At 37.2% G+C, this 25345-nt stretch overlaps 1 protein-coding gene across 2 annotated transcripts in view; it reads right to left on the bottom strand.

The window, feature by feature from the left end:
- Positions 1 to 4984: 4984 nt before the first annotated feature.
- slc25a37 (solute carrier family 25 member 37) overlaps positions 4985 to 25345 on the bottom strand; it is a 22205-nt gene continuing 1844 nt past the window's right edge. The window contains exons 2-5 of one of the 2 annotated variants that reach the window (XM_084388874.1): positions 12820 to 13048; positions 12022 to 12078; positions 9232 to 9811; positions 4985 to 9091 (exon numbers count right to left, since the gene is read on the bottom strand). In XM_084388874.1, coding sequence (XP_084245000.1) covers positions 9264 to 9811; positions 12022 to 12078; positions 12820 to 13048 — 834 coding nt within the window. In that variant the 3' untranslated portion in view covers positions 4985 to 9091; positions 9232 to 9263. Of the gene's footprint in view, positions 9812 to 12021; positions 12079 to 12819; positions 13049 to 25345 lie in introns of both variants that reach the window. The other variant, XM_084388873.1, reaches the window with a different exon arrangement.

Raw genomic sequence — 25345 nt, 5'->3', positions numbered from 1 at the left:
ATTAGTGAGAATTGGACCCTAAATTTAAGGGTTACCAAAGTTTTTTTGGAGCTCAAATTAATACTTCTAATTATTTATAAGTATACCTGCAAGGAAGCATCTATAACATCTTTTTTTTTTCTTTTTTTTTTAAAGTGACATAAATTACACCTATTGGGGGTAAGTTGTGTCATGTTAGGGCATATGTTCAATCATTGGTGAATATGTGAGTGGTTCAATGATTTCAAATAAAAAAGGACTCCTATATTTAATATTCTGTTCGGTTATGTTCCTATTTATTCCTGTAATGACAAAGCTGAAAATTCAGTATATTATAATTATTAATTATTAATTAGTTAATGGAAATCATCATATTAGATTTCAGAAGGATCATGTGACAGTGAAGACTGAAAATTCAGCTTTGCATCACAGGAATAAATTACATTTTACAATAAAATTGTACACATAAAATAGGTTTTTCACAATATTTCACAATATCACCATTTTTACTGTATTATATAAACAAAGCATTGGTGAGCATAAGAGACTTTTCTTCAAAAAATCGTTATATTCCAAACTTTTGACAGCCACTATACAGTTATGTTTCTAAAGCTCAGTTCTTAAAAAGAAATGTAATGCGACTAAAGTGAAATTTAGGAACCCTAAATTCTATCAGTATCATCTGTTGATCTGATTGGCTCTTAAGATTGAGCGCACAGTGTGGTCGTAAGACCGTTATGACCTCCATTGAGGCTTGGCAAAACAAACAGAATCTCCTCCGCCGCAGCGATGAACACGTCCGACTCCTCCACAAAGACGGTCATTGTCGGCTCTCCAATATGCCGTGACAAATTTGCCCAAACTGATAAGACAATGCCCAACAGCACATCCTCAAAGTCATTCTGCCGCTGAAACGCAGAAACCACACAGAAACATCACCACTGTCCAATCTCAGTTTAGTAAGCATAATGATTTCTGTAAGTATCATGGTAGTCAGATCTTAACTTCAGATTTTCCCAGTATCCACAGTGCACTTGTGACTAAAACCTCAGGAATGGATGCGACTATATAGACGTGATGTTTGGAGAGTTGTGCGTGTCTTTGTTTTGTGTGTGCATGTACAGTACACACACTTAAGACCTGGATGGACCCTTGACCGGTCTTATCAGTGATTTAGGAACAACCGTGTGCAGATGAAGCGATTGGGAAGGGTTTACGAGGACATTTCAGCACAGGATGATGGAGGACTATCTTTTTATACCTCCCAGATAAACCCTCATCTCAGACAAGAGAAAACAAAAAGGATAAGCAAGCACAGAGCCGTGTGTGGGGAGTGTGTACGTGTCCTCAGACATGTTGTGCCACAGTTTGATGTTGTTGCCCGACAGGATCGCTCAAGAACTGCCAATGAAGAGATGCAGCTAGACTACCTGACCGCTTATACATATACATATTAAGACAGATGCATGACTTTATATGCCATATTATCTGTTAAGCTGAGTTACCTAATTTTACGAAGGCCTTTTTCTACCTCAGAGTAAAAAAAAGGTGGTTTTTAAAAAATAAATGAATAAAAGTCACAATTGCAAGTTACATTATGAGAACTAAAGTCACATTCGGGAGACATAAAGTCACATTTACGGTTTTATTTTTCTAATATCTATGTATTTTTTGGCACAATCCAATATGCCAACACTTCTAGATGGGTGTGATAACAGGGTTATTAACATTAACTAAGTAAACCATGAAAAAAAATGTTATTACTTGAAATAAAATAATATATAGCCTAAAAAATCCAATGAGGTTTCTTTTACTAAAGTACTAAAATAAAACTAAATAAACTAAAACTAAAAACTATACCTTAATTAAAGACTATATAGACATAAAAAACTAATGTAACATGAACTAACAGTGCAAAATACTTATATATTAATTTCAAAATGTGTGTGTTAATATTCGTAAACTAACATGAACTAACAATTAACATTTGTATTTTTATTAACTAACATCATCAAAGATTAATAAATACTGTAACAAATGTATTGCTTATTGTTAGTTCATATATTAACTATCGTTAATGTACCTTATTACAAAGTTTCCTGAAAATGAATCAAAATGTCAAAAAAACAACAAAGTAAAACTTTGAAAATGTGAAAAATGAAAACTATAACACAGTATATTAATGTTACTAAAATAACATTGGTCACATTTATTGATCAAACATTGAGGTTTTAATAAAGCATTAGACTAGACACATGACAAACATTGTTTGGTTGTATGATAAAGCCAGTTTGACTCCCATATACTCTGGACAACAGCGCCACCTTCTGACAACATGGAGGAGCCTCACTGCACACTAGACCGGGGCTAGTTGTCACGCGGGCTTTCTGTCAGTAACGTCCAAATACACAAATGTGTTTTTCTATGGCAAGCATTTGGATGTTTATTAACATCTAGTTCTTATTAAACCATTTTTAAATAAGAATAATTTTCATCAGAAATATAAACTAGAATCATTTACATTGGAATTTTGTGACCAAACAAAAATGTCAATATCATCATGTAACCGCTTTTGGATGAAGTGAAAACAATAAATCCACACTGACAAACATTCAGACAAGTGTTCTCAGAATATTAGTTTTCATAAATGTCAGATGTATAGTCTATTATAGCCTACTTGTCACCTTTGCCATTTTTGTTTGATTTTATAATTGTTGATAACTGTTTTTCGGTAATTGTTCATTCATAATTATTTGGGTTATTATTTATGTTATAGTCTATTATATTCGTCACCTTTGCCCTTTTTGTTTGATGGATTTTATAATTGTTGATAACTGTTTTGCGGTAATTGGTCACTCATAATTATTTGGGTTATTATTTATGTTATAGACCTAGTCTATTATATAATTGTCACCTTTGCCGTTTTTGTTTGATGGATTTTATAATTGTTGATAACTGTTTTGCGGTAATTGGTCACTCATAATTATTTGGGTTATTATTTATGTTATAGACCTAGTCTATTATATAATTGTCACCTTTGCCGTTTTTGTTTGATGGATTTGATAATTGTTGATAACTGTTTTGTGGTAATTGGTCACTCATAATTATTTGGGTTATTATTTAGGTTATTACATGATGTAGCCTACTTTTGGCTCTCTAGCGGTTAAAAAACAAAAACTTAATGTATTTTTGCGGAAGAACACTGTTTTGGTTGTGCTTCGGCTCTGCGTGACTGTGCGGATGAATATGACCCTTTGCTTTACAACGAACTCTGCCTCCATTAGGACAATTAATCAGTTCAATAAAACACCTTACTCACCTGTTGAGAAATAAAAACACCATCATCTCTGTGTCGCTTTTACAACATTTCAAATCCCTCAGTTCTCGTCATCTCCCAAAAGCCAAGCCGATGTTGTTTCTGTTTTTAATTACGAGCTCTGTCTCGTTCTCTTTTCTCCAGCAGACTCTCCTCTGTTCGGTGTTTGTTTTAAACGGGTGATTCCCCGGAGGTTGGAGATTTAACTGCTCCATGTCAACCTTAATTTCTTGCTAGTTGTGACAAACTTCTGCCACTGGACACCAGAAACTTCAAAAGTAGCCGGAGCATCTTTTCTCTATGTACGGATATGACGAGACACACATGGGCGCGAAAACCATCCCAAAACAGGTCTAACATATAATAGGCATATCATAGTGAATGAGGGTAAGGATTAATGCATTGACTTATTTTATAAAATTGTATTCATTTTGAGAAGAAAAAAGAAGAAGAAAAAAAAAAAAGTTACATACCTTTAATAGTTTTATATTTCAACAAATGACAGCATCACCAGTGTTGGGGAAGCTACTCTGAAACTGTAGTTTGACAAGCTACAAGCTACTCGTAAGTTAAAGTAGTTCAACTACAGTCAAGCTACCCTTTTGGAAAAGTAGTTAGCTACACTACAAGTTACTATCAAAAAGTAGCTAGCTACATTGAAACTACATTTGATTTTTTTGAACAACGTATATTATAAATAACTGAATAAGTGTCTGAGGAATGTTTTAAGTAAAATATTTAGTGTTTAAAACAATGCAATACAATTATGATTTCAAAGAGTATTGTTTTATTACACACAACACTCAAATATCTCAGACTGTTTGTCAAAAGTGCAAAATTGCAACAAATACAACATTGCAAGAACAAAATATACATCCAACGTAAACTGCATGTAGAACATTTTCTTAAAAAGATTGCATACAAAAGTGTAACCTTTACTTGTCGTTTCTTTGAGAGACATGAACTTGGACAAATAAGGCCATGGGTAATTAACGTTAGTTGTTTCTCCATCCTCCAAATCTGCCGCCACGTCTTGCTCCATCATGGATAATATGGGTGTGTCAACCCACTTCTGTACGTCAGTGAACCGTTAGCCGCAAGATGCGTGATTAAACAACAGGTGGCGGTAATGGCAAAAAATTTGTTTGTAATCTAACAAGAAGAATATCCTTGCATCGCGCTGATTCGCGCAGGCTTGACAAAACGCAATGTAGCTTTTGCTCGCGCTACACCGCTACTTGCAGCAAAAAGTAGTTAGCTACTGGAAAAGCTACACTGTTTAAAAAGCAACTGAGCTACTGCCAAGCTACTGAAAAATGTAGTTAAGTTAGTAGCGTCGCTACTTGTAGTTAACTACTCCCCAACACTGAGCATCACCTACTATAAAATAATGTCATAAGTGTCCACAGGTTATAATAGTTTAACTATATATATTTTTTAAAATATAGAAATTGAATTTTAAAAATGAAATCTAGCCAAATAACTGTTTCGTTCAAATAGAAAAAAAATAAGATATTAATATGTTGCATATACTGTAGTCTATTTAATTTCATTTTGTGTTTCTGAATTTAATTATTTTTTTATTAACAGGACATAAAATGAGCTTTACAAATCAACTCCCACATAGCGATACATTCATACAATGGTTCATACTTCGTTTCACTGAATAAGACGCATTTAAATCATTTGATCATTGTGCATTTTATTTCAGCTCCAGTGTTCCAAACTGTAGCAGCATTTCCACCAATCAGTTTCTACATTTTTCATTTTCATTGCGGTAAAAAACAAAAAACAAACTTGCGTACACTAGATGGCACTATTTTTATCAAAATCCTCCCACTTCTTCTACAATGTGCGCACAAAGCGGCCGAGACATGAATGCGTTCATGTTGCATATTGACGAGAGCAATACTGCAGCACAATTAATGTGGCAAATATATCAGGATATGACATCGGTACATCTGTTTTCTCAATGCATGGTATACATTAGTGATGATCATCAGTAAGACAGGCGAGATCAACACACACAGAACCAACGGAATGTTATTAATATTCGACCCAAATGCAAAACTTTTAACATGAGGGAAATTAAAAACTGAGTCAAATACAATGTGTATTTTAAAACAGCTAGTTTGCAGAGCAATTACAGATACGAAGCATTCAAAAATGCTGGTCCCAGAGGAAACAAACCCATGGGGTTTCCACCGTACAACATGGAGCCAAAGGGTAACGGAACTTTGTCATTGGTCAATCAAATAAAAGGCCAAGCAGGCCCATTATGACTAATATGAGCACATCCATCTTCTCAGTCGTAATGAACCAACTACGCATCCTAAAAAAAAAAAGAAAAGGAAAACCTAAAACACATCACAATCTCAACATCTCCAACAGTTAGTTATATATAAAGCTATACTGTAATGGTAATGTAGTGAGTGAATGAGTCAATTTCTTTGGTTCCTAGATGCTATAGTTAAAAATAGTGGTCTGGAAACACACAAGCAAATGAAGCACTAAACCAATAAGCATTTAATCAAAGGCAAACAAACAAAACTCTCATTGGACCGGCATTAAGGAATGTCCAATCCTCCTGAGCTGAAACAAACAGAAGGACAAAAGTCCAAGGGAACCGGAAGTGAGAGAGGACACAGGAAAGGCACAGACCACACAGCTAGAAGAGCAGAAACACTCTCTCTCTCACACACACACACACACACCGTCCCGTACGAGATGTGGACAGTCCTTTGCAAATGTTTGGTGATGTGCAAAATAAAGCACTGGCGCTGTGATATCTAAGGCTGCAGGGGCTTTTGGTGTGCGTTTCATCTGTGGCTCCAATAACAGGACGTCATCTCAGTCAAGAGCTAAAAGTCAAATCAAATATGTTCAAATCAAAGTTGTCAAAATGAAGAACTCTTACAAATACTATACACTATTTACAAATCTATTCCTCCACTCGCTTGATTATTGTGCGTGATTCCAGTCCAACACCCTTAAAGGGATAGTTCACCAAAAAATGTAAATTCTGTCATCATTTACTCGCCCTCAAGTTGTTCCAAACCTGTGTGAGTTTCATTTTGAAGAACGTTGGTAGCTAGACAGTGGATGGTAGCCATTGACTTCTACAGTCGGAAAAAACTACTAGTTGGCTACCGTCAACTGTTTGATTGCCAACAGTCTTCAAAATATGTTGTGTGTTCAACAAAAGAAAGAAACTCATACAGGTTTGGACTTAAGGGTGAGAAAATGATGACAGAATTTTAATATTTGGGTGAACTATCCCTTTAAGAGCATGTGCTATAAATGTCATTTGCCAGGAACGAAAACTATTAAACCAACATATTGGGCCTCATTCAGGAAATTCAAGCAGAACAAATGTGTGTAACAAGAACTTACGAAAGTTTTTCACTTTCAGACTGAAAGTCAATTTAAAAAGTTAGTTTTCCCCCAAACAATTATCATTTATCCACCCATATTCTAACCATTGAACGGCTAGTCGACTGCAATGCTCTGCTATGAGCTGTAAGCTTGACCTCGACTAGTCGCTGATCGTGGCCTATAGAGGGCGCAACAGGATAAGAAATCTTTGAAGTCCACTTTTACACTTCGTTTAAGTTAAAATGACAAATAAATGTATCCTCAGAGAGCGCTCCACAAGATATGTCTGATTATAACATCTGGATGCTCAATGTATCGCGTGAATGCGTGTTTTACACAGCTTGTACAGGAGTTAATCGTTCTAAACTGCTTCATTACACACACACAGAAGCGCACAAATCACGCGCACACAGAAACATTCACAGAAATGTGTTGTCAACACGGTTCTGTGATTTATCAATAAAATAGGTTAGAAACTGAAAAGTTCTAGCATACACTTCATCGTAACTAAAACCCACAGCTTCACTATTAGCAGAGAGATGCTGCCAGGGAGAATTAATTAGATGCATTCATATAAATGTAATCTTTACTGTGCTACTTTATCTGTATCTGATTTAGAACGAGTAAAAATATAACGACCCAAAGGCAAAAGAACTAATAAAAAGAAGCTGTTATGTAGCGCTGTGTCATATGCCATAGCTGTGCACAAGGCAACCCGCGTTCGAGTCTCAGATCGAGGTTCATCTTATTTGGTCATCAGAGACTAGTCGACGTCGACTCTGCTTTGATCACATAAATGTCGACTTTAAAAAATCTGAAGTAGTTCAACCCCTAATAGTTTCGTTTTTTTCGTCCCTCCATTGAAAGTCTGCACAACCTAAATCTTCAAGCTTCATGAAGTTCATAAAGACATTGTAAAAGTGATCCATATGAATCAAACATTTTAATCCAAATGATCTAATCAAATATGACCATATTTGACGTGCCCAAATTTAAATCTGTTCAACATATAAAGCGATTGTGCATCTTCAGAAGAGTTTGATGATGTCTTTATGATGTTTTTGTAGCCAGAAAATGTTGGTTGTGGGGACTTTCAACGGATAAAAAAAAAAAAAATCTTCATATATGTTTCAAAGATGAACGAAAGTCTTATGGGTTTGGAACGACATGAGGGAGAGTAAATGAGGACATTTTTTGGGTGAACTATCCCTTTAAATCTTTAATTACGAATTTCATGGAGGCCCGATATGCAGAACCCGCGCCTTCAATGTCTTAATATCAACCTTGTTTTCGTTTCATAACATCTACTCTGAGTAAAGGTCTATTTCTGGCAAAAAAAAAGGCAAGCTCTATTCTGAATGAGTCTCCAGATTCACAGAGACAGAACACAAAAGAAACAGAATAAACCTGGTCCCAGACTGACATGGATCACCAGAGGAGGAAAACAGCTATGAAACCTCATTTGTAATTCATTAAGGAATTGTGATTTCAAATGCAGCTTTAGTGCACAGTCTTACAAGCTGAAGACCTTCCAAAGCTGCGAAACCCACTGCATAGATCATGTCTCAAATTATATATATAAATATCAATGTATATAAATATATTGATGGCAATTATGTCATAAAACAACAAAAGAAAAAGTTATCACACGAAGAAGAAAAAAAAAATTATTAAACTTTCAAATACCACTGCTAAAGTAAAAGTAATTCAGAATGCATTAGCAGAGGAATCCTTACACCATGTTTCAGAAATCCCAAGTGCTTTAGTGTGTGATGAAATCAGGTGATTTAATTAAATTAGCATCCAATTCAGTCTTTGGAAATCAAATTTCAATAAAATGAAATGTATAAAATCACATTTGGATAATCTAAATGAATAAAACTGACTTTTTCAGGGTAAATTAAATGTTGGTTGTTCATGTTGTAAAAATTCTACTGGCCAAAATTCCATTCCTAATAGCCTTGATTTATTTCAGTCAAATTGAATATGCCATCTTCCCTGACTGATACATAAAGATGTTCTTGAGAATCACATTAAGGTTTTTAAAAGAGCAGTGTGTCCAATTCAAGATAGTTTGAAACCCAGGCAGCTTTCATAGGTGATTAGGCAATAAAAACAAAATGCTCTGATTATTGCGCAGCAAAATTCAGCAATGCCTTCAATTATTAAAAATAATTAAAATTAAAATTAAACTCTCCTGACCCCTAAAAAAAAAGAAAAGCCAATAAAGTCCAAATGGACTTGTTTTGAGAAGACAGTGAGAGCGCATACATAAATATAGATGCGCATCCACACACCATCACGCTCAATCATAAATATGTAATGTGGGTGAGAACACAAAAACACATCTACACATCTTTACCTTTCCGATTCAGTCACGTTTAACAGAAACGATCTGTAGTGTGCAGCGTCCATACATTCCTGTAACAACATTAAACTCTTCCAATCCGTACATTCCTGTAACAACATTAAACTCTTCCAATAAATTAAAAGGTTCGAGACTGGAGTGTCTACTGCATTTCTCTACATTCTCCCCCTCTCTCTTCCAACATGATCCTCACACTCGCTCTTTGGATCGGCCGGGTCCGGGGCCTCATGTGGGACTGGCCTTGTGAGTGTTCCTCCCCAGTTCCTGGATGTGTGGCTCGTGTTGGGTCAGAAAGTACTTGAAGAACTCGTAGACGGACCAGGCGATGGCCGTAGACGGCATCTGATAAATGACCCGAGCTTGGATGCCTTTAAAGAACGCAGGAACGCCTCCCAGCCGGTAAACTGTCCTGAGCGCGTTGACCATCCCCGAGAGATGCCCGCTAACATGCGCGGAGCTGAGCGCCACGTTCTCCTGCGTGTTCAGCAGAGTCTTACACACGTCTAGCGGAGTGGTGATGGCAGCGGACACGGCTCCGGCTGCCGCTCCCGACACGATGTGCGTTTCGGGCCGGTACTGGCGCTCTGGGTTGAAATGTTCCTGCATGAACTCGTACGTGATGAAGTGAACGGCCTGGAAGGGGATGTTCATGGTCAGCTGAGTGCTGTAGCTGCGGTAGAAGGCGGCCAGTCCTTCCTTACGGCTGATCGTCAGCACGCAGTCATACAGGCTTCGGTACGGAGAGTTATACATCTGCATCCTCTGCTTCACCACTGACAGAGAAGAAAAAGACGTATATAAACGAAACACTCATCGTACATGTAACTCTCACTGTTATGAACCATGATTAATAATACACAAAGCATTCATGTGTTATAACTAGTAAACTATAGATGTGTGCGAACTGTAAAATATATTTAGGAGTACGAGTGTGGATAAAAAGTTAGTTTTGTTCAATTTAACCATTTAATATCTTAACTCTCTGGTACTGGGCGCTTGTCGGTCAAAAATTACAGCTTTTTTTTTATTTTAACGAAAAGATTGTACTATGTTTTAGTTCGATAGAGTTTTTTAACTATTTTGTATTTTTAATGGGATTTTATGGCACTAAATTATACTTATGCAGTAGTTATAATCCATTTCTTCACTTTTTGAGCATGGACCTGGAAATAAAATTGTCATAAATCTTGAATGTTTTTTTTTTTACTTGAAAAAAGTTGTACAATTTTACATTTATTGTTATGAAAAATGCACAAAAATACCATTTTCAATTATTATATAAAATATATATTTCACTCTAAAACTGTGAGAAAATCAAAGCCATAGCAGCTTGTTTAGATTTAAACAAAGATTGTTCCAAACTTGGGGTAGATATCTAAAAAAATTTGCTTTCAGTACGAATATGTTTGGTACGCTTCCACTAGATGAAATTTGTCTCCCATTAATTTCCAATGTGCTCATTTTTGACCACGAACAATACAAGTGTGACTATTTTTTAGGACCATTTAACCTTTTCAAATCATGTCCAGGATTTGTGTCTCTGTGTGTCTCTGTGTGTCTCTGTGTGTCTCTGTGTGTCTCTGTGTGTCTCTGTGTGTCTCTGTGTGTCTCTGTGTGTCTCTGTGTGTCTCTGTGTGTCTCTGTGTGTCTCTGTGTGTCTCTGTGTGTCTCTGTGTGTCTCTGTGTGTCCCTGTGTGTCCCTGTGTGTCCCTGTGTGTCTCTGTGTGTCTCTGTGTGTCTCTGTGTGTCTCTGTGTGTGTCTCTGTGTGTGTGTGTGTGTGTGTGTGTGTGTGTGTGTGTGTGTGTGTGTGTGTGTGTGTGCGCGCGTGTGTGCGCGTGCGTGTGTGTGTCTCTGTGTGCCCTTGTTTATATTACATTGTGGGGACCAAATGTCCCCATAAGAATAGTAAAACCTGAGATCACCTACATTGTGGGGACCAGCCAGCGGTCCCCACTTTTCAAAAGGCTTATAAATCACACAGGATGAGTTGTTTTGAGAAAGTAAAAATGCAGAATGTTTCCTGTGATGGGTAGGTTTAGGGGTAGGGTTAGTGTAAGGGGATAGAATGTACAGTTTGTGTGTGTGTGTGTGTGTGTGTGTCTCTGTGTGTGTGTGTCTCTGTGTGTGTGTGTGTCTCTGTGTGTGGTGTGTGTGTGTTCACACAGCAAGTGCCAAAACCTTTACTAAGTTTTATACCACTCTGATGAAGTAAAAACATTCTTTACAGTAAATTCTAGGGATGTGCACGAAGCCTAAATCCCAATACAGAAAGGCACAGAAAAATGAGTAACGCATTCTACGGTGGCCTAAAGGGACATGGTTAGGCTTGCATGAGTAGTCGGTTACATTACAGTACATCAGATTTCACTTATCATGTGAAGATAGTAAGGATTTGGTGCGCAACAGATCCAGAGCGTCACTGACAAATATCATATCTTGTAAAATGTGTGGTCAGTACTGCTCCCTATACACAGAGTGGCATACGCGTGATCGTGAATTGGAAAGTGAAAGTAAAAAACGAGCATGCAATCAAAAGCGATTTCAATAACGCGCATATTGATAGTGGTTTCGTGATGCCCCGCAAATTATATACAATATAATTACCCAACTATATAATTCAAGAGAGTGTAAAATGCTGATCTTGGCGAGGAGTCACATAAACACAGTCAGTTGTGTTTCAAGTGAACGTAAACCGCATGTGTAACAGTATAATGGATCAGTGCGTCAGGTCTTAAAGTGACAGCCGTCTAATATAGCTTCTGCCAAATTATGAGATAATATAAAAACAATTCTATCTGCCAGTTTTTCCCCACGGTATCGATGTCAAAATTGCGGCCAGTGAAAATGCTGAGTGGCTAGTGACTTTTGGAAAACCAGTAGCCACAGTTGCTGGAGAGCAAAAAAAGTTATTGGCCGTTTATCATAACAGTACCAAAAATATCAGATTTCTTATTGACGGTATTGACAGTGGAAGAATAATACCTTCTGCTGGGTTCATGATTCCATCATGGAGGACAGTAGCAATACTCCCTGCCACACCTGAAGTGGAGAAAAGAAGGAAATTCACCATATCAAGTGACAACATGTGGAAAAACAGGAACAGAAACTCATGTCCTATTTCCCCAGAAAAGATGGCACTCTACTTTCCCTTTCATTTCCCCAAAAACAACCCTGGCCTGAGCCTTTCGAATTATAAACCCTCGATCCCTTGCTCTTTGGTTCTAAAATCAGAAATCTATAGACATTCAATGGACACCAGAGGTAATCATGTCACAATATATCGCAATACAAAAATGCAACAATATATATATATATATATATATATATAAAATGTATAGTTCCGAAAAAAATCAAGTTTTCAGAGTTTTAGTGTCAACAATAAACTACTATATATAATGTTGAATATAATGTATAATAATGCAATAGGGGAATATTTGTGGGTCCTGATAATGGCAAATGTTATCTGACCTAGATTACTTTAAATATATCTAGTCAGTGACAGAGTGCAAGCATTTTCATCAACAATAATGCAGTATTTTCAGCTTCAGAATCATGAATATGCTTATTCTGGTGTCTCTATTGTCCTGTGCGTTGGGTTTCCAGCACCAAGTCCAAGCCTATTCATTTACACCCACACAATGTAATATCAAATCTAGCATTTTAATCAACAGTACATTTTTGTTAACCATATGTCTTGGAGTATTATAATAACCCCAAAATACCAATTATCCGTAATGGACACTTCACTAAAGACTTCAGGAAATGAAGCGCTTCTCCTACCGTTAGCAATGTGGCTGTTGCCGCCGTTCTGTATGACGTCACTAAGGCTGCGTTTGATTCGCTCGTAGCAGGCAAAATAGAGCGCGTGTGCGGGGCCGGCCCCCAGTACAGTGATATTGAGGCCCCTCAGGGGCCGGAGGACGCCCTCAGTCCGCACAATCCTCTTCAGCGCTCCGTACACGCTGCGGTACTGAGCATTTGGGTCCGGCTGTAAACTCTGCATACGTGTCTGTGAACAGAAAGAGAGTAGGATATTAGGATAATCAACCATAAAAGGAATAATATTTGATATGCAAAGAAACAAAAATATATTTACAAACAGGAACAAGACCAAATCATAAAGATCGGTTCTCGTTTTTTCTATTCTGATTTCTGATATTAAAATAAAATCTGATATCATAATGTTTTACAAAAAGAATTTACAGAGACCCCTAAAAATAGATATTTCGTGACAGACACAAAATTTGTTAACAAAAAATGGAAGGAAAAACCAACAATATGTGGATAAAGATAGAAGCCGTCCATCTTTCTGCTTACCCAACATTAAACAACGTTATAAAAACATGCTTTGTTTAATGTGAATGAATTGGCACAAATCATCATAACACACACAGTTTAGCTGAGCCAGACTTCTGACTATCAGAATGAAGCCTGATCCACACACTGCCGTTTATTGTGGCCAAAAAACGCCCGCTCAGACATGAAGAGACGAGCAACATCAGTATAAAATTACCACGCAGTTTTTGGCCACCGATACTTCTGGAGGGAGAATAGGCTTCACACACTTTTACTTTTAAGTAATTAATTTAAAATTCATTTTGATTCAGAAAAATTGACTAATGAATAATGAAGTTTAATTAATTTATTGATTAGAGCTCACTTATCTGAACAATTCACAAATCAGATACAATATATAGTAGGGGTGTAACGGCTCACGGTGTAAAAACAAAAACTTGCACCACGGTTCATCTTAAATCTGATCTGCATCTATAATATGGTTCGTTGTAAATAATGCATTAAACAGAATGGCAGAGTTCGGCTAATGTATGTTTCTGTCGGTGGATAATCATTCTGGCTTCCCAATACATTACAACAGCGATGATCAAAGAACATGAACAAGACTGTCACTCTTTGTAAACTTTGTTCAATGCAAGTGACGTGTGCTCGAACTTGACCAGTCATTTATGCCGTCATCACCCGGGTGTTGATAGCACAGGAAAGGAGGCGAGACCTGAACAGCACACGTAGTAGGGCTGGGACGATACAACTATCTCCCGATTCGATACTATCACTATACTTGGGTGCCGATACGATATGTATTGCGATTCGATATTGCGCTTTCTTTCTTTTTTTTATTTTACACTAGACCATGGGGAAAAGTTAAATAATGACTGAACATGATGTATAAGATGAGTCATATTTACAAAAACAATTCATCACATCTTTCTGACTTATTTCAGAAGCATCATACATTCTCTTTAATAAATGATTCAATAACAAATACATTTTTTAACAGTCACTTGTCGCCACCTAGTGGTGAAACAATGTAATTGATAAATGTGTTATTTTAAAGGTATAGCGGAGGATCTTTCCCGAATTTTAGATAAGACCCGCCCTCTCCACTTTTTGAATAAGTTTGATTGATTCACCAGAATGATTGACAATTAGGAGGACCAATAGTATAGGTGATCCACCCGGAAGTAAAAAATCCTCCGCTATACCTTTAAGCACCAAGTTCTATCAAAAGCTGATTTACTATTTATCGTTATCCTAGACATCAGTGTTTATATTTGAACTTTAAACTTTTATCCTAGTACTTCTATGATAATTTGAACTACTGCATCACAGAAATAATGATACTATGAGGTTGAAAAGACTGCTCTCTCTGGGTCAGCTTTGAATGTTGCGATATGATTTTGTCAAAGGTTTAATAGACAGACGAAATGGAAGAAGATCGCGTGGGTGTTTGAATCGAGATCGCAGTCTTTTAGAGATGAATCGTGCAGCTCTGTTGTCTTATCTCTATCTCGGCATATGAGTAGCGCGAGGGCTTTTCAGCGCGTTCAGTCTCGCGTCGCTTTCACGCGTCCACTTGAAAAGGATATTACGTCACTCACAACTCAAAAATAACGACACATTTCATCCTCTGTTGAAACTAAAGTGGCTAACTTCTGACAACCTCATCTATAAGCAAGGACAAAATAAAGCAATTTAATTTGAATATCGATTCTGTAATAAAAAAGTAAAAAGAGACTTTAGGACTTGCCAATTTAAACATTCAAGTGCACTCATCCGAAGCACGCGCACGGAAAGCCGCATATCAGACAGCGCGCAAATATTGAGTCATCTTTCAAGTCTTGCGCTTGAACAGACAAATTCACACAAAAATTATGCAATGGCAAACATAGTAGGTTATGTCTTAAGTGAACGTAAACAGCCGAGAAAGACAACGCATGTGTATCAGTATCAGTGTACTGGATCTGTGCATTATCTCTTAAAGTGACAGCAGCCTAATATTCCTGCGGCCTGTGTTTTTAATGTTAATAAAACAACAAAAGACAAGGAAATCACTCTTGACTGCATAGCTTTTGTAACTTTAATAATGATTAATCTATACTTAATTTATACAATGAAGATTATATGTAATGTTGTTTACATTTGATTACTTCATTCAATTTCTGTACCTGAAAACTACTGATACAACTACCTGAAAAAGCTGAAAAGCACTGTTTATTTTATTTCTATCTTTGCTCTATAGTCTATAGTATTTATTTGTGCTTTTGTTTGTTGATTATTTGTTCTTATTTGCTTTATTTTTATTTGACAGTAGTCCTTTTTCCCCCTGAACATACCAAACCGTACCGAAACCGTGATAAAAACCGAACCGTGAGTAATTTGAACTGTTACACCCCTAATATACAGCTTCACAACTGCAATATATCTCCTCTGAAATATTTTATTATTTTGTAAGGAAAAAGGAGAGCTAGACTGCAACACACACATGACGCATGATGAAGTGACAGAGTCATTGAAGTCTATATATAGTCCATGTGAAACATTTTTCCTCATTATCCATCTAATTCTACCACTTAAACCTGAACCCTAGACACACCGGTGGGACCGGTTACAGCTTACTTTGAACAAGATGTTATTACGGCTAATCAAAAGCTTTTCCATTAGCTCTTCTTTAACAAGAGAACTAGACAAACACCCAGATGAAGTTTTAATTAACCCAAAACTACTCGATATAAACCCCCCGTTATCAAACCGCGACAGCTAGCTGGATAACAGAGATCTCCCAGAAAACATTAACGTAGACGAGTCGTGTGGACAATTCTGATCCATTTTAAACGGTTCTGTAAAAGAAATCTTGAGCAATGTTGTTAAAAACTAATCTATTTCAGGAATAAGAGTGCATTCTGGAGGGCTTTAGCGAATGAAAAGCAGAAGAACAGCTTAACATGCCACAGAAAACACTGAGCCAGAGTAGTTTCCTCAAATTAAGTCAAGAAAGACACATAACGCCATGAAAATACACGTTTGAAACTCCAAACCTCAATGGGTTACACTTCCTCAGAGACAAAACAAACGTAAATTTGTAAATTTGTAAAATTTGTAAACGCCTCAAGACAACAAAGCACTTGAACACGACAAGCTAATAATCACGACTTCAGCAGCGAAATAGCACATTAAGGCAGGATCAAATACACTGTCTACAAAACAAAACAAAACAAAACAAATAATGACGGATGTAGGCTACTTATTGTACATTTTCCCACTTATTATTATATGAACATGAAATAAATGCAGAGTGACGTGAGAAACAAAACCAGTACAGATATGTAGGAAATCAGCTGGGGTCTCATTTATAAAGCGTGCGTACGCACAAAACGGGGCTGGAAACGTACGTACGCCAGTTCCCACGCAAAGGTTGTGATCTATAAAAAACAAACTTGACGGGAGAATGTGCGCACCTTTAAGCAAACTTTGAGCCGTGCGTACGCACATTCTGGAGACAAAGGGAATTGGCGACACCGATGGTGAGCTGGAGTTAAGTGTCTTTTTGGTCACTTTTAGACAGAAAATCTAAAGAAAATTTAACATATACAGAAAGATAATACAAATATAATTTCACTCACCAAGCCTGCCACTTGAAGCAAATATCCATCCCTTCTTAAATGTCCGCGCCAGCGAGCGCGTTGGGCCGTTTAGTGAAACTGACGCAAATAACAGTTTAAATAAATAAAATAATGATTTAAACTAATGGAGCTAAGCACTTAAACATGAAATCATTACTGAGAAGTTACAACATTTTTATATTCAAATTCAGTCAATAGAAATATTTGTTGTTAATGCAGTGTTTTTGAACACTTTTCCTCTGGCATGCTTTGTTTTAATGTTTTAACCACAGAGATAACTGCTTATCATGATAATACCAGATTGTCTGAGAAAATAGTTTCGTGCAAATAATGCCCAAGGCCGATCTGTTTCCATTAAAAGTATCAATTAAAAATACAATTCGGCCAGTGGAAAAGATTGAGAAAAACTTTCTCTGAAATGTATTTTACACTATTTGATTTATGTATTCAAAAAGGCAAGGATAGGCAACTACTTGATTTTTATTAATGTTATGTGTCTTGTACCATTAAACGTTATCACGTGGATGAATAATCATATGCAAATGATATGCAGATGAGGATCTGCATAGTAAAACTAGGCGTTGTAAGCTCCATATATGGTTATTTCGGGGAGGAGACGCATGTGCGCACAATCTTCCGCTGAGTGGGATTTATAAAGTGTATTCTGCGCAGGTTCTGGCGTACGCACGGTTTTATAAATCCGAATATTATTTTGCGTACGCCATTTTTGGCTTTCGGGCGCACGTACACTTTTAGTAAGGTTCCTACGCACAGTTTTATAAATGAGACCCCTGAGCAGTTAGACTTGTCTTGGTAAGTTAGGATGCTTCGGATCAGACACGGGCAGTATTTCAATTAAATGTATTTTAAATACGTATTTAATTACTTTAGTATATTTTGTAATTTGTATTTTGCAGTTGTGGAAAAAATAAAATGTCGTTTGTAACAAAATATTTTGAGGGAGTGTATTTAGAGTATTTCAAATACTTAAATACTTAAGAAAAATCACCATATGCTTATCACCATAGTAAATGATTTTGCCATATTTTCGGTCTGATGTTGGCAATGGCAATGTCCAGGATGCACAAAGATTTGTGCGCAAAAAATAAATAAAAAAATAACGACTTTATTCCACTATTCATTTCCTTCTCTCTGGGCCTCGAGTTGGTTCACGTAGTGTTTTAGCGTAGCGCGTCTGTGTTGTACGTCACACGTAGGCTCACTATTGGCCGACGCTGGTCATGTGTGTGATGCGTGGTGACATGTAACACAGACGCGCTGCGCTAAAACACTACGTGAACTAACTCGAGGCCCAGAGAGAAGGAAATGAATAGTGGAATAAAGTCGTTATTTTTGTGTTGGTTTTTTTGCGCACAAAAAGTATTCTCGTTGCTTTATAAACTTAAGATTGAGTCACTTGGACTATATTAACGATGTCTTTAATACATTTTCTTGGCCAGCAAGTTATAGTGTCTTAGAAGCCTATGGAGTGAGATTCAATCAAAAAATCTCTCAGATTTAATCAAAAAATCTTAATTTGTGTTCCGAAGATGAACGAAGGTCTTACGGGGTTGGAACAACATGAGGGAGAGTAATTACTGACATAATTTTCATTTTTAGGTTAACTAACCCTTTAAGATTATTGTGGGAGTATTTTTGTATTTTCAAAATACTAATTACTTGTATTTTATTTAAATACATTTTTCACATCAGTATTTTGTATTTTATTTTGTTACATTTCATGAGTCAGTATTTGTAGTTTGTAACAAAATAGTTTTTGATGTATTTGTGCCCACCTCTGCTTCGGATTAGCAGGGAGGTGGAAAAACTGTCCCCGTCACAATCCCAGTTTACTGGAACAGGAATAAAGCGGGCTGGGCAGCCGGAGCAACGAGGGCGAGCTGGCAAGCCTGGCCTGGCATTTGACCCAGCTCTTTTCATTAACTACTGGAGCGTTAGGCAAAGTATACTTTGATAGGCAGCGCACGAAACAGAGCGGAACTCGTAAGATTAAGTATAGGAGGGTTGAGCTTAAGCTTTGAGTGTTTAAACACACTAGAGGAGGCTGTACTGTACCAACTTACCTCAGGGGAACTTAATGCCGCTAGGTGCGCTAGCTGTCCGTTCAAAATAAATGAAAAGAAACCTAGCATTGGGGATTTGTTGCTTTTTCCAGTAACACTTTAGTTTAGGATCCAGTTCTCAATAGCATGCATACTACTAGGATATTGGCTGTTTATTAGTACTTATAAAAGCACATATTAATGCCTTATTCTGCATAATAGTCTACATCCCTTAAATCCACCCAATACCTAAACTTAACAACTCTACTAACTATTTATAAGCAGTAATTAGGAGTTTGAGGCAAAAGTCATAGTTAATAGTGAGAACTGGATCCTAAACTAAAGTGTGACCATCTTTCCTATTGTACCGAAGCCGTATCGAATCGTGACTTCTGTGTACCGTTACACCCCTACTGGGAAAGCGAAATGTTTTTCTTGCATCATTGGCCGAGTTTCCATAACAGATTTGCGCAAAACTTTTGCGATATTTTCAAAATGTTGATAAACTATTGGGAAATGACAGCGTTTCCATTGACTGATGTTATGCGACTAAAACGTAATTTTTTCCTCTCGCGATAAGTCCTTCCAGAAATCATGGCAACGGATGTTAGTAGGTTTATACAGAGAATGTCTAATAAGGCGAGAAGTTTCACTCGCAGTAAACTTCCAGCTTCTGAAATAGTTGCAGTTCCACTTTGATTCCACATGAGGGCGCTCACAGGACGAGTGCAGAATGAATGGAGGTCTATAGCGCTATACCCCTCAAAATCCACTTTTCTCAGGATATCATTTTTTGTCTAGTAATTTGAATATTGTATTCGAAAGGAGATGCAAAGAAATGACACACTGCTGGGTGTTTTTTAGAGTCACTTATTTGCTTTAAAAATCTTTTAAAGTGTCAATGACGTCATACACATCGTACGACCAGAGATACTGCTTTACGGCAATCCTTCAGTCACTCTGGTGCTGTCACGCTCTGCACTTTCTTTTCTCTCCAGGCATCGACAACACAGCTGACACAGGTAAACACACACAGCTGACACAGGTAAACACACACAGCTGACACAGGTAAATACACGTGCTAGAAGAGTTTTTGTTTTGTTTGTTTCTGGTCCCGCTTCGGATGCCACGATGCCATCAAGCGCAGTGGTGTAGTCTAGTTTTTTGTAGTGGGTATACTGTAATTCAGTGTGTGTGTGTGTGTGTGTGTGTGTGTGTGTGTGCAACTGTGCGAGTGCATAGTGGAGCACACATTGAGCGCTCATTCCCAGAGACGCGTAGAACAATTGCAGTCTCTTTTAACTTCAATATTCACAGACGTTAGTCCATATCGAGATTTGATTCATTGTACAGCCCTACTTTTGATTTATTTATTCAAAAATAGCAAAATTCCGTGACGGTCTGCTTAGCAAGCTCCATTTGTGACTGGATTCCGCGATTCGGTGTCGCTTCACAAACACTGACGGGGTGAATTTATGAATGAAAGTGAAAGTTCTGACACAAAACGAAGTTGTTACGTATATCCTCACGATTTTTTAAGTGGGTATACGGAAATCATTGGCCTTTTCTAGTGGGTATACGGCGTATACCTGCGTATCACGTAGACTACACCACTGATCAAGCGGTATCTCTGGTCGTAATCAGTCCTTCACTGACCAATCAGCGTTCATTAGCAGAATGCTAGCGTGTTATGGGCAACAACAACTCAACCTGTAAGAAATCGAAAGGACATAAGTACTCGTTCATTCAACTTTCGACCTATAACCCATGTTGAACTTGCAAAACCTACTATCGAATCTGAGATTTCTCAACGGCAATCGGGTGAAAGAGACAAATTTAGCCGTCTAGCCCCATAGACTCCCATTCATTCTGCACTCATGGGCGATCGCCCCCAGTGGAACTCTGGTGGAACTACAACCAAGATTCGGTACAATAGGACTTAATAGGGAGTGGGCAGGCTCTCCGTAGACGGGCTCTGATTTATATATATCTCAGTATATATCTCATATATATCGCACTAGCCATTATTATTAATGGAAGACGACGTATGTGTGTTAACACAGCATTAATGGCAAGGAAAGACCCTTATACTGTGAGCGGCACATATGAGTGTTTCTCCCTCCTATCTTGAGAAATTGTGGCATTTCTTTGTTGTTTAGAATCCAGTATTCCCGTAATACTTTTGTCTTTAATGAGTTTAATGAAGAACTCTCTCTCGTCATCTGTCCAAACATACCGTGTCATCTTTAAAGAATGATCGACTTTTACGTACACCAGGTGACCTGTGAATGCGGGAAAACTGTTTCCATTGCAGTTTTCCGGACATGCGAGCATAAAAACGTTATTTTTTTTGCGAAATTAGCATGTTTCCATTGGGCGTATTTTCAATTCGCAATTTCAATTAGAGCAATTTGAGGGGTAGGCTAGTGAAAACGCAGCTATTCAAAGCGTCTTTCTATTGGCTTTATACAGCTGTAATAAATTGAAATTATATGAAAGCTTAAACTGCTAAACTCAAACGCCTGTTGTAACAGTGAGGTGACAGTCTCGACAGGAATGTGAGTAGGCCTATGTACCGTAAGTGTGCACATAACTGCCTGTTAATCAACCTAGCCCAAATGCAATAGACACTCCAGTACATTCACACCCTTCTGGATGTGTGAGATTACGACCTCTGCCCCGGCCCACCCATGGGGAGTGACACACACACACACACACACCACCCCGTCCGTCGATCCGTTCTACACCGATTAACACCGTCAGGCTGAACATTCAAATCAGCTTTCACATGTCATTAAACAGTTTATAGCTTACATACACATATATAATAAGATAATCATTATTAATCATGTTTTATTTCTAGTCATTGTACTTCCAAAGACAGGAAATATAAATAATTGAATATGCAAATCAGCCATATACCATTTTAAATTGGAAAAATAATAATGGCTAATAAGCTGGTGGGCTAAATACCCATACATAGGCCTACATAATATCTAAAATATTGTTTACTGTATTTTTGATCAAATAAATGCAGCCTTGGTGAGTATAAGAGACTTTTCCAAAATAAAATAAAATAAAATAAAAAAAGTTACTGACCCAAACCTTCAGATTAAAAAGGTTTTATTTTGAACAACTTAAAATAATTGTTTTGTACCCTGGTCATGCACACATTATAATATATTACATGGCATATCATATTCATGTGGAGTAAGGGGATATAAATAAATATTATTACAAAAATACATTTGTATCATCTTTCTATATGTTTATAATACTACTTTTCAAAGCAAATGCTACTATACAATGGATAATATGCAAGAACTATGGAAAATTTTCAAAAGAGCAAGAACAACGTAGAATCAAGAGCTTTAAAGTCTGAGTTATGGGCCGAGCTATTAGTTAGCCATGCAAAAGTCCTTTGGTTCTACTGATATTTGATTGTAAAAAATAAATAAGAAATAAATGCTGTTTTAATTTGCCTTAAAACATTCCAACAGGTGCCTATAAACTCTTGAAAACTCTAAATTAAAATATTAAATGTGAGATCACATTTGTGATAAAAATATGCAATATTAATTGGCAATTGTATGTATTAATTCAATACAATCATAAAAAAAATGTAATAAATAGATAAAGATATATAGAAGATTGTGGCACCAATGCTATTAGTCTGGAGGCCTGACAGTTAACTCAATACTTCAATGTAAACAGTAACCATTTCAATCTTTACACAACAGCACAAAGCTTGTGTTGTGCGTAAGATGGACAAAGAAGTGGTTCATTTGCATTGTTGTAATGTGTTTACTTTGGGTCAGTGTCTGGAGAGGAAAACACCGTCATTCCTCCGGTTTCTCTAGTATTGCTGCATCTCTCTGAATCACGCTCTGGACATGCATCACATTCACAACACGAGGTCTTGAAGACAGTTTCATTCATTCAGTGATTAAAGGTGGAGGAAAAAACTACAGATTACCGACACATTTACGTGGGTGTTAAAGATGACATTACATGGTATTCGCAATACACTAAATCCAAATTTGTAAATACATTTTGAGAGCCTGATTACAAAAACAAAAGTCTCACTATTAATAGCCATGTCCCAATCACACAACTGTAATGTTCTCATTAAAATTGTATGTAGCCTTTTGCACTTTACTGTATTTTCCTTTTTTGAAGTGATTCCAATCATATTTCAAGAAATTCAGAACCATCATGGCCAACAGTGAAGTGTCTCAGCCGGAGGAAATAATCCATTATTTATTGGCTTTAATACATCAGCCAAATTTTGTTATCGGGCCGATAACGATAACATTAAAAATGAACATACCGATACGGTGGCCGATATATCGTGCATTCCTAATCATTTTTATGATATTTAATTCGTATGAAGACTTCGATTCCCGAACTGGTTCTTACTAGGCTCGGCTATCACTAGGTGCGTTTCCATTACAGATTTGCGCAAAACATTTGCGATTTTTTCTAAGGCCATCCTTAAAAATATTCTTGTTTGCCGTAACCCGACCGACCCTGTCAATTTAATACCGACCCAATTATTTATTTATTTTCCCTTTCAGTCCGACCGACTTGCCGGTTGTAAACTTGCGTTAAGACCGACCGATTTTTTTTTAACTCTTCAAACAACTAATACAAATGCAATAAAATAATATTAGTTATTAAGTATTGTGAATATAAATTGTTTAGACCTACATACAAACATAAGCTACGTTCTTTCTTTTAAATAAAAACCCGTGGCGAGTCATCTATGATTATGTTTACACCATTGGTAACCGTTAACGCATGTCACACTACGGCCTGCAGGCTAAGTTTGCTTCGTTTCATTCACTGTCAATGGTTCGCGCTTGGTAATGATGGCTGCGGCTTTACTCTAAAGATTATTTCATTTTTATATGTTGTTGAATATGGTTTATTAAAAAATAAACATGCGAGAGCGTGTTATAGGCTATATGTCATGTTTTAGTCAGATATGACGACGCTACTGCAACACACATTGCCGCAGATGAGAAGCTGAGCATCAACGTGCAAACTATCGCAAATCAAAGTGAAAGTAAGTCGCTGACGCTTAACACACAATCATCATCATTAAATGTAAAGAAACGAAATGATCTTACCAGGGCTGTTTCCGCTTTCTCTTATTGCGGGCTTTGATTCAGAAATTTTAGCTGATGATCAATAAAATAATGTAACGTTAGTCATAACTGTTGCTTTCGGTGACGTGCACTCCATTAAATCTACATATAGCGGTAATTGAAGATCGGATTTATATCCGCAAAAAAACAACACACATTTAGCCTATGTAACCAGGTGTAAATGGAATCGTTTTGATAAATCAGATTGCAATCCGATCTGAGAAAACGCATGAAGTGGCCTGGTGTAAACAGCCCTTAGACATAGGTGAAAAATGTCATCCCCCCCCAACCCCACCCCCACCCCCACCGACCCTGATTTTTTTTGTTTAAATGAAAAAATATATACTTTTTTATATTATTTTTTTTATATATAAAAAAATATAGACCGACCTACCGACCCTTTTTTTCTTTTTTTTTGCTGTTACTGCAAACCAAAATATTTTTAAGGATGGCCTAAATGTCGACAAAAACCTATTGCGAAAGGACGGCGTTTCCATTAACCGATCTTATGCGACTAAAACATTCATTTTTTCCTCTCACGATAAGTAAAATCATTCCAAAAATCATGGCAACGGATGTTGGTAGGTTAATATGTACTAATCCCAGCCACTGCACTAGCCATTATTATTAAATGTAAGGAGATGTGTGTGTGTTTTCCAAGCATTAATGGTAAGAAAAGACCCTTATACTGGGAGCGGCTCATATGAGGTGTTTCTGGGTGTTTCTCCCTCATTTCTGCTCCGAGGTCTTTGATTGTGGCATTTCTTTGAGGTTTAGAATCCAGTATTCCTGTAATTCTTTTGTCTTTTATGAGTTTAATAGAGAACTCTGTCTCGTATTCTGTCCAAACACACCGCGTCATCTACGTCAGGTGACCTGTGAATGCACAAAAACTGTTTCCATTGCAGTTTTGCGAAATATTTCTTTTTCGAATTGCCTGAAAAACCACCTCATGCGAGCGTAAAAACGTTTTTGCGATAAATGGGAGTTTTTGCGAAATTGACGTGTTTCCATTGGGCGTATTTTGATTTCGCAATTTCAATTTGCGCAATGTGAAGGGTAATGGAAACGCGGCTACTGTAACCGGAAAAACTTTTACCCGGCGTGAAGTCCCGATAATCTTGATGGTTCTACAGATTACCTTGTGTGATTTTCCTGTGGTGTGATGTGTGTT

Source organism: Rutilus rutilus (genome assembly GCF_951802725.1).
Source record: "Rutilus rutilus genome assembly, chromosome: 19".
In the NCBI taxonomy this organism is placed as follows: domain Eukaryota; kingdom Metazoa; phylum Chordata; class Actinopteri; order Cypriniformes; family Leuciscidae; genus Rutilus; species Rutilus rutilus.
This window is presented reverse-complemented; position numbering and strand designations above follow the sequence as displayed.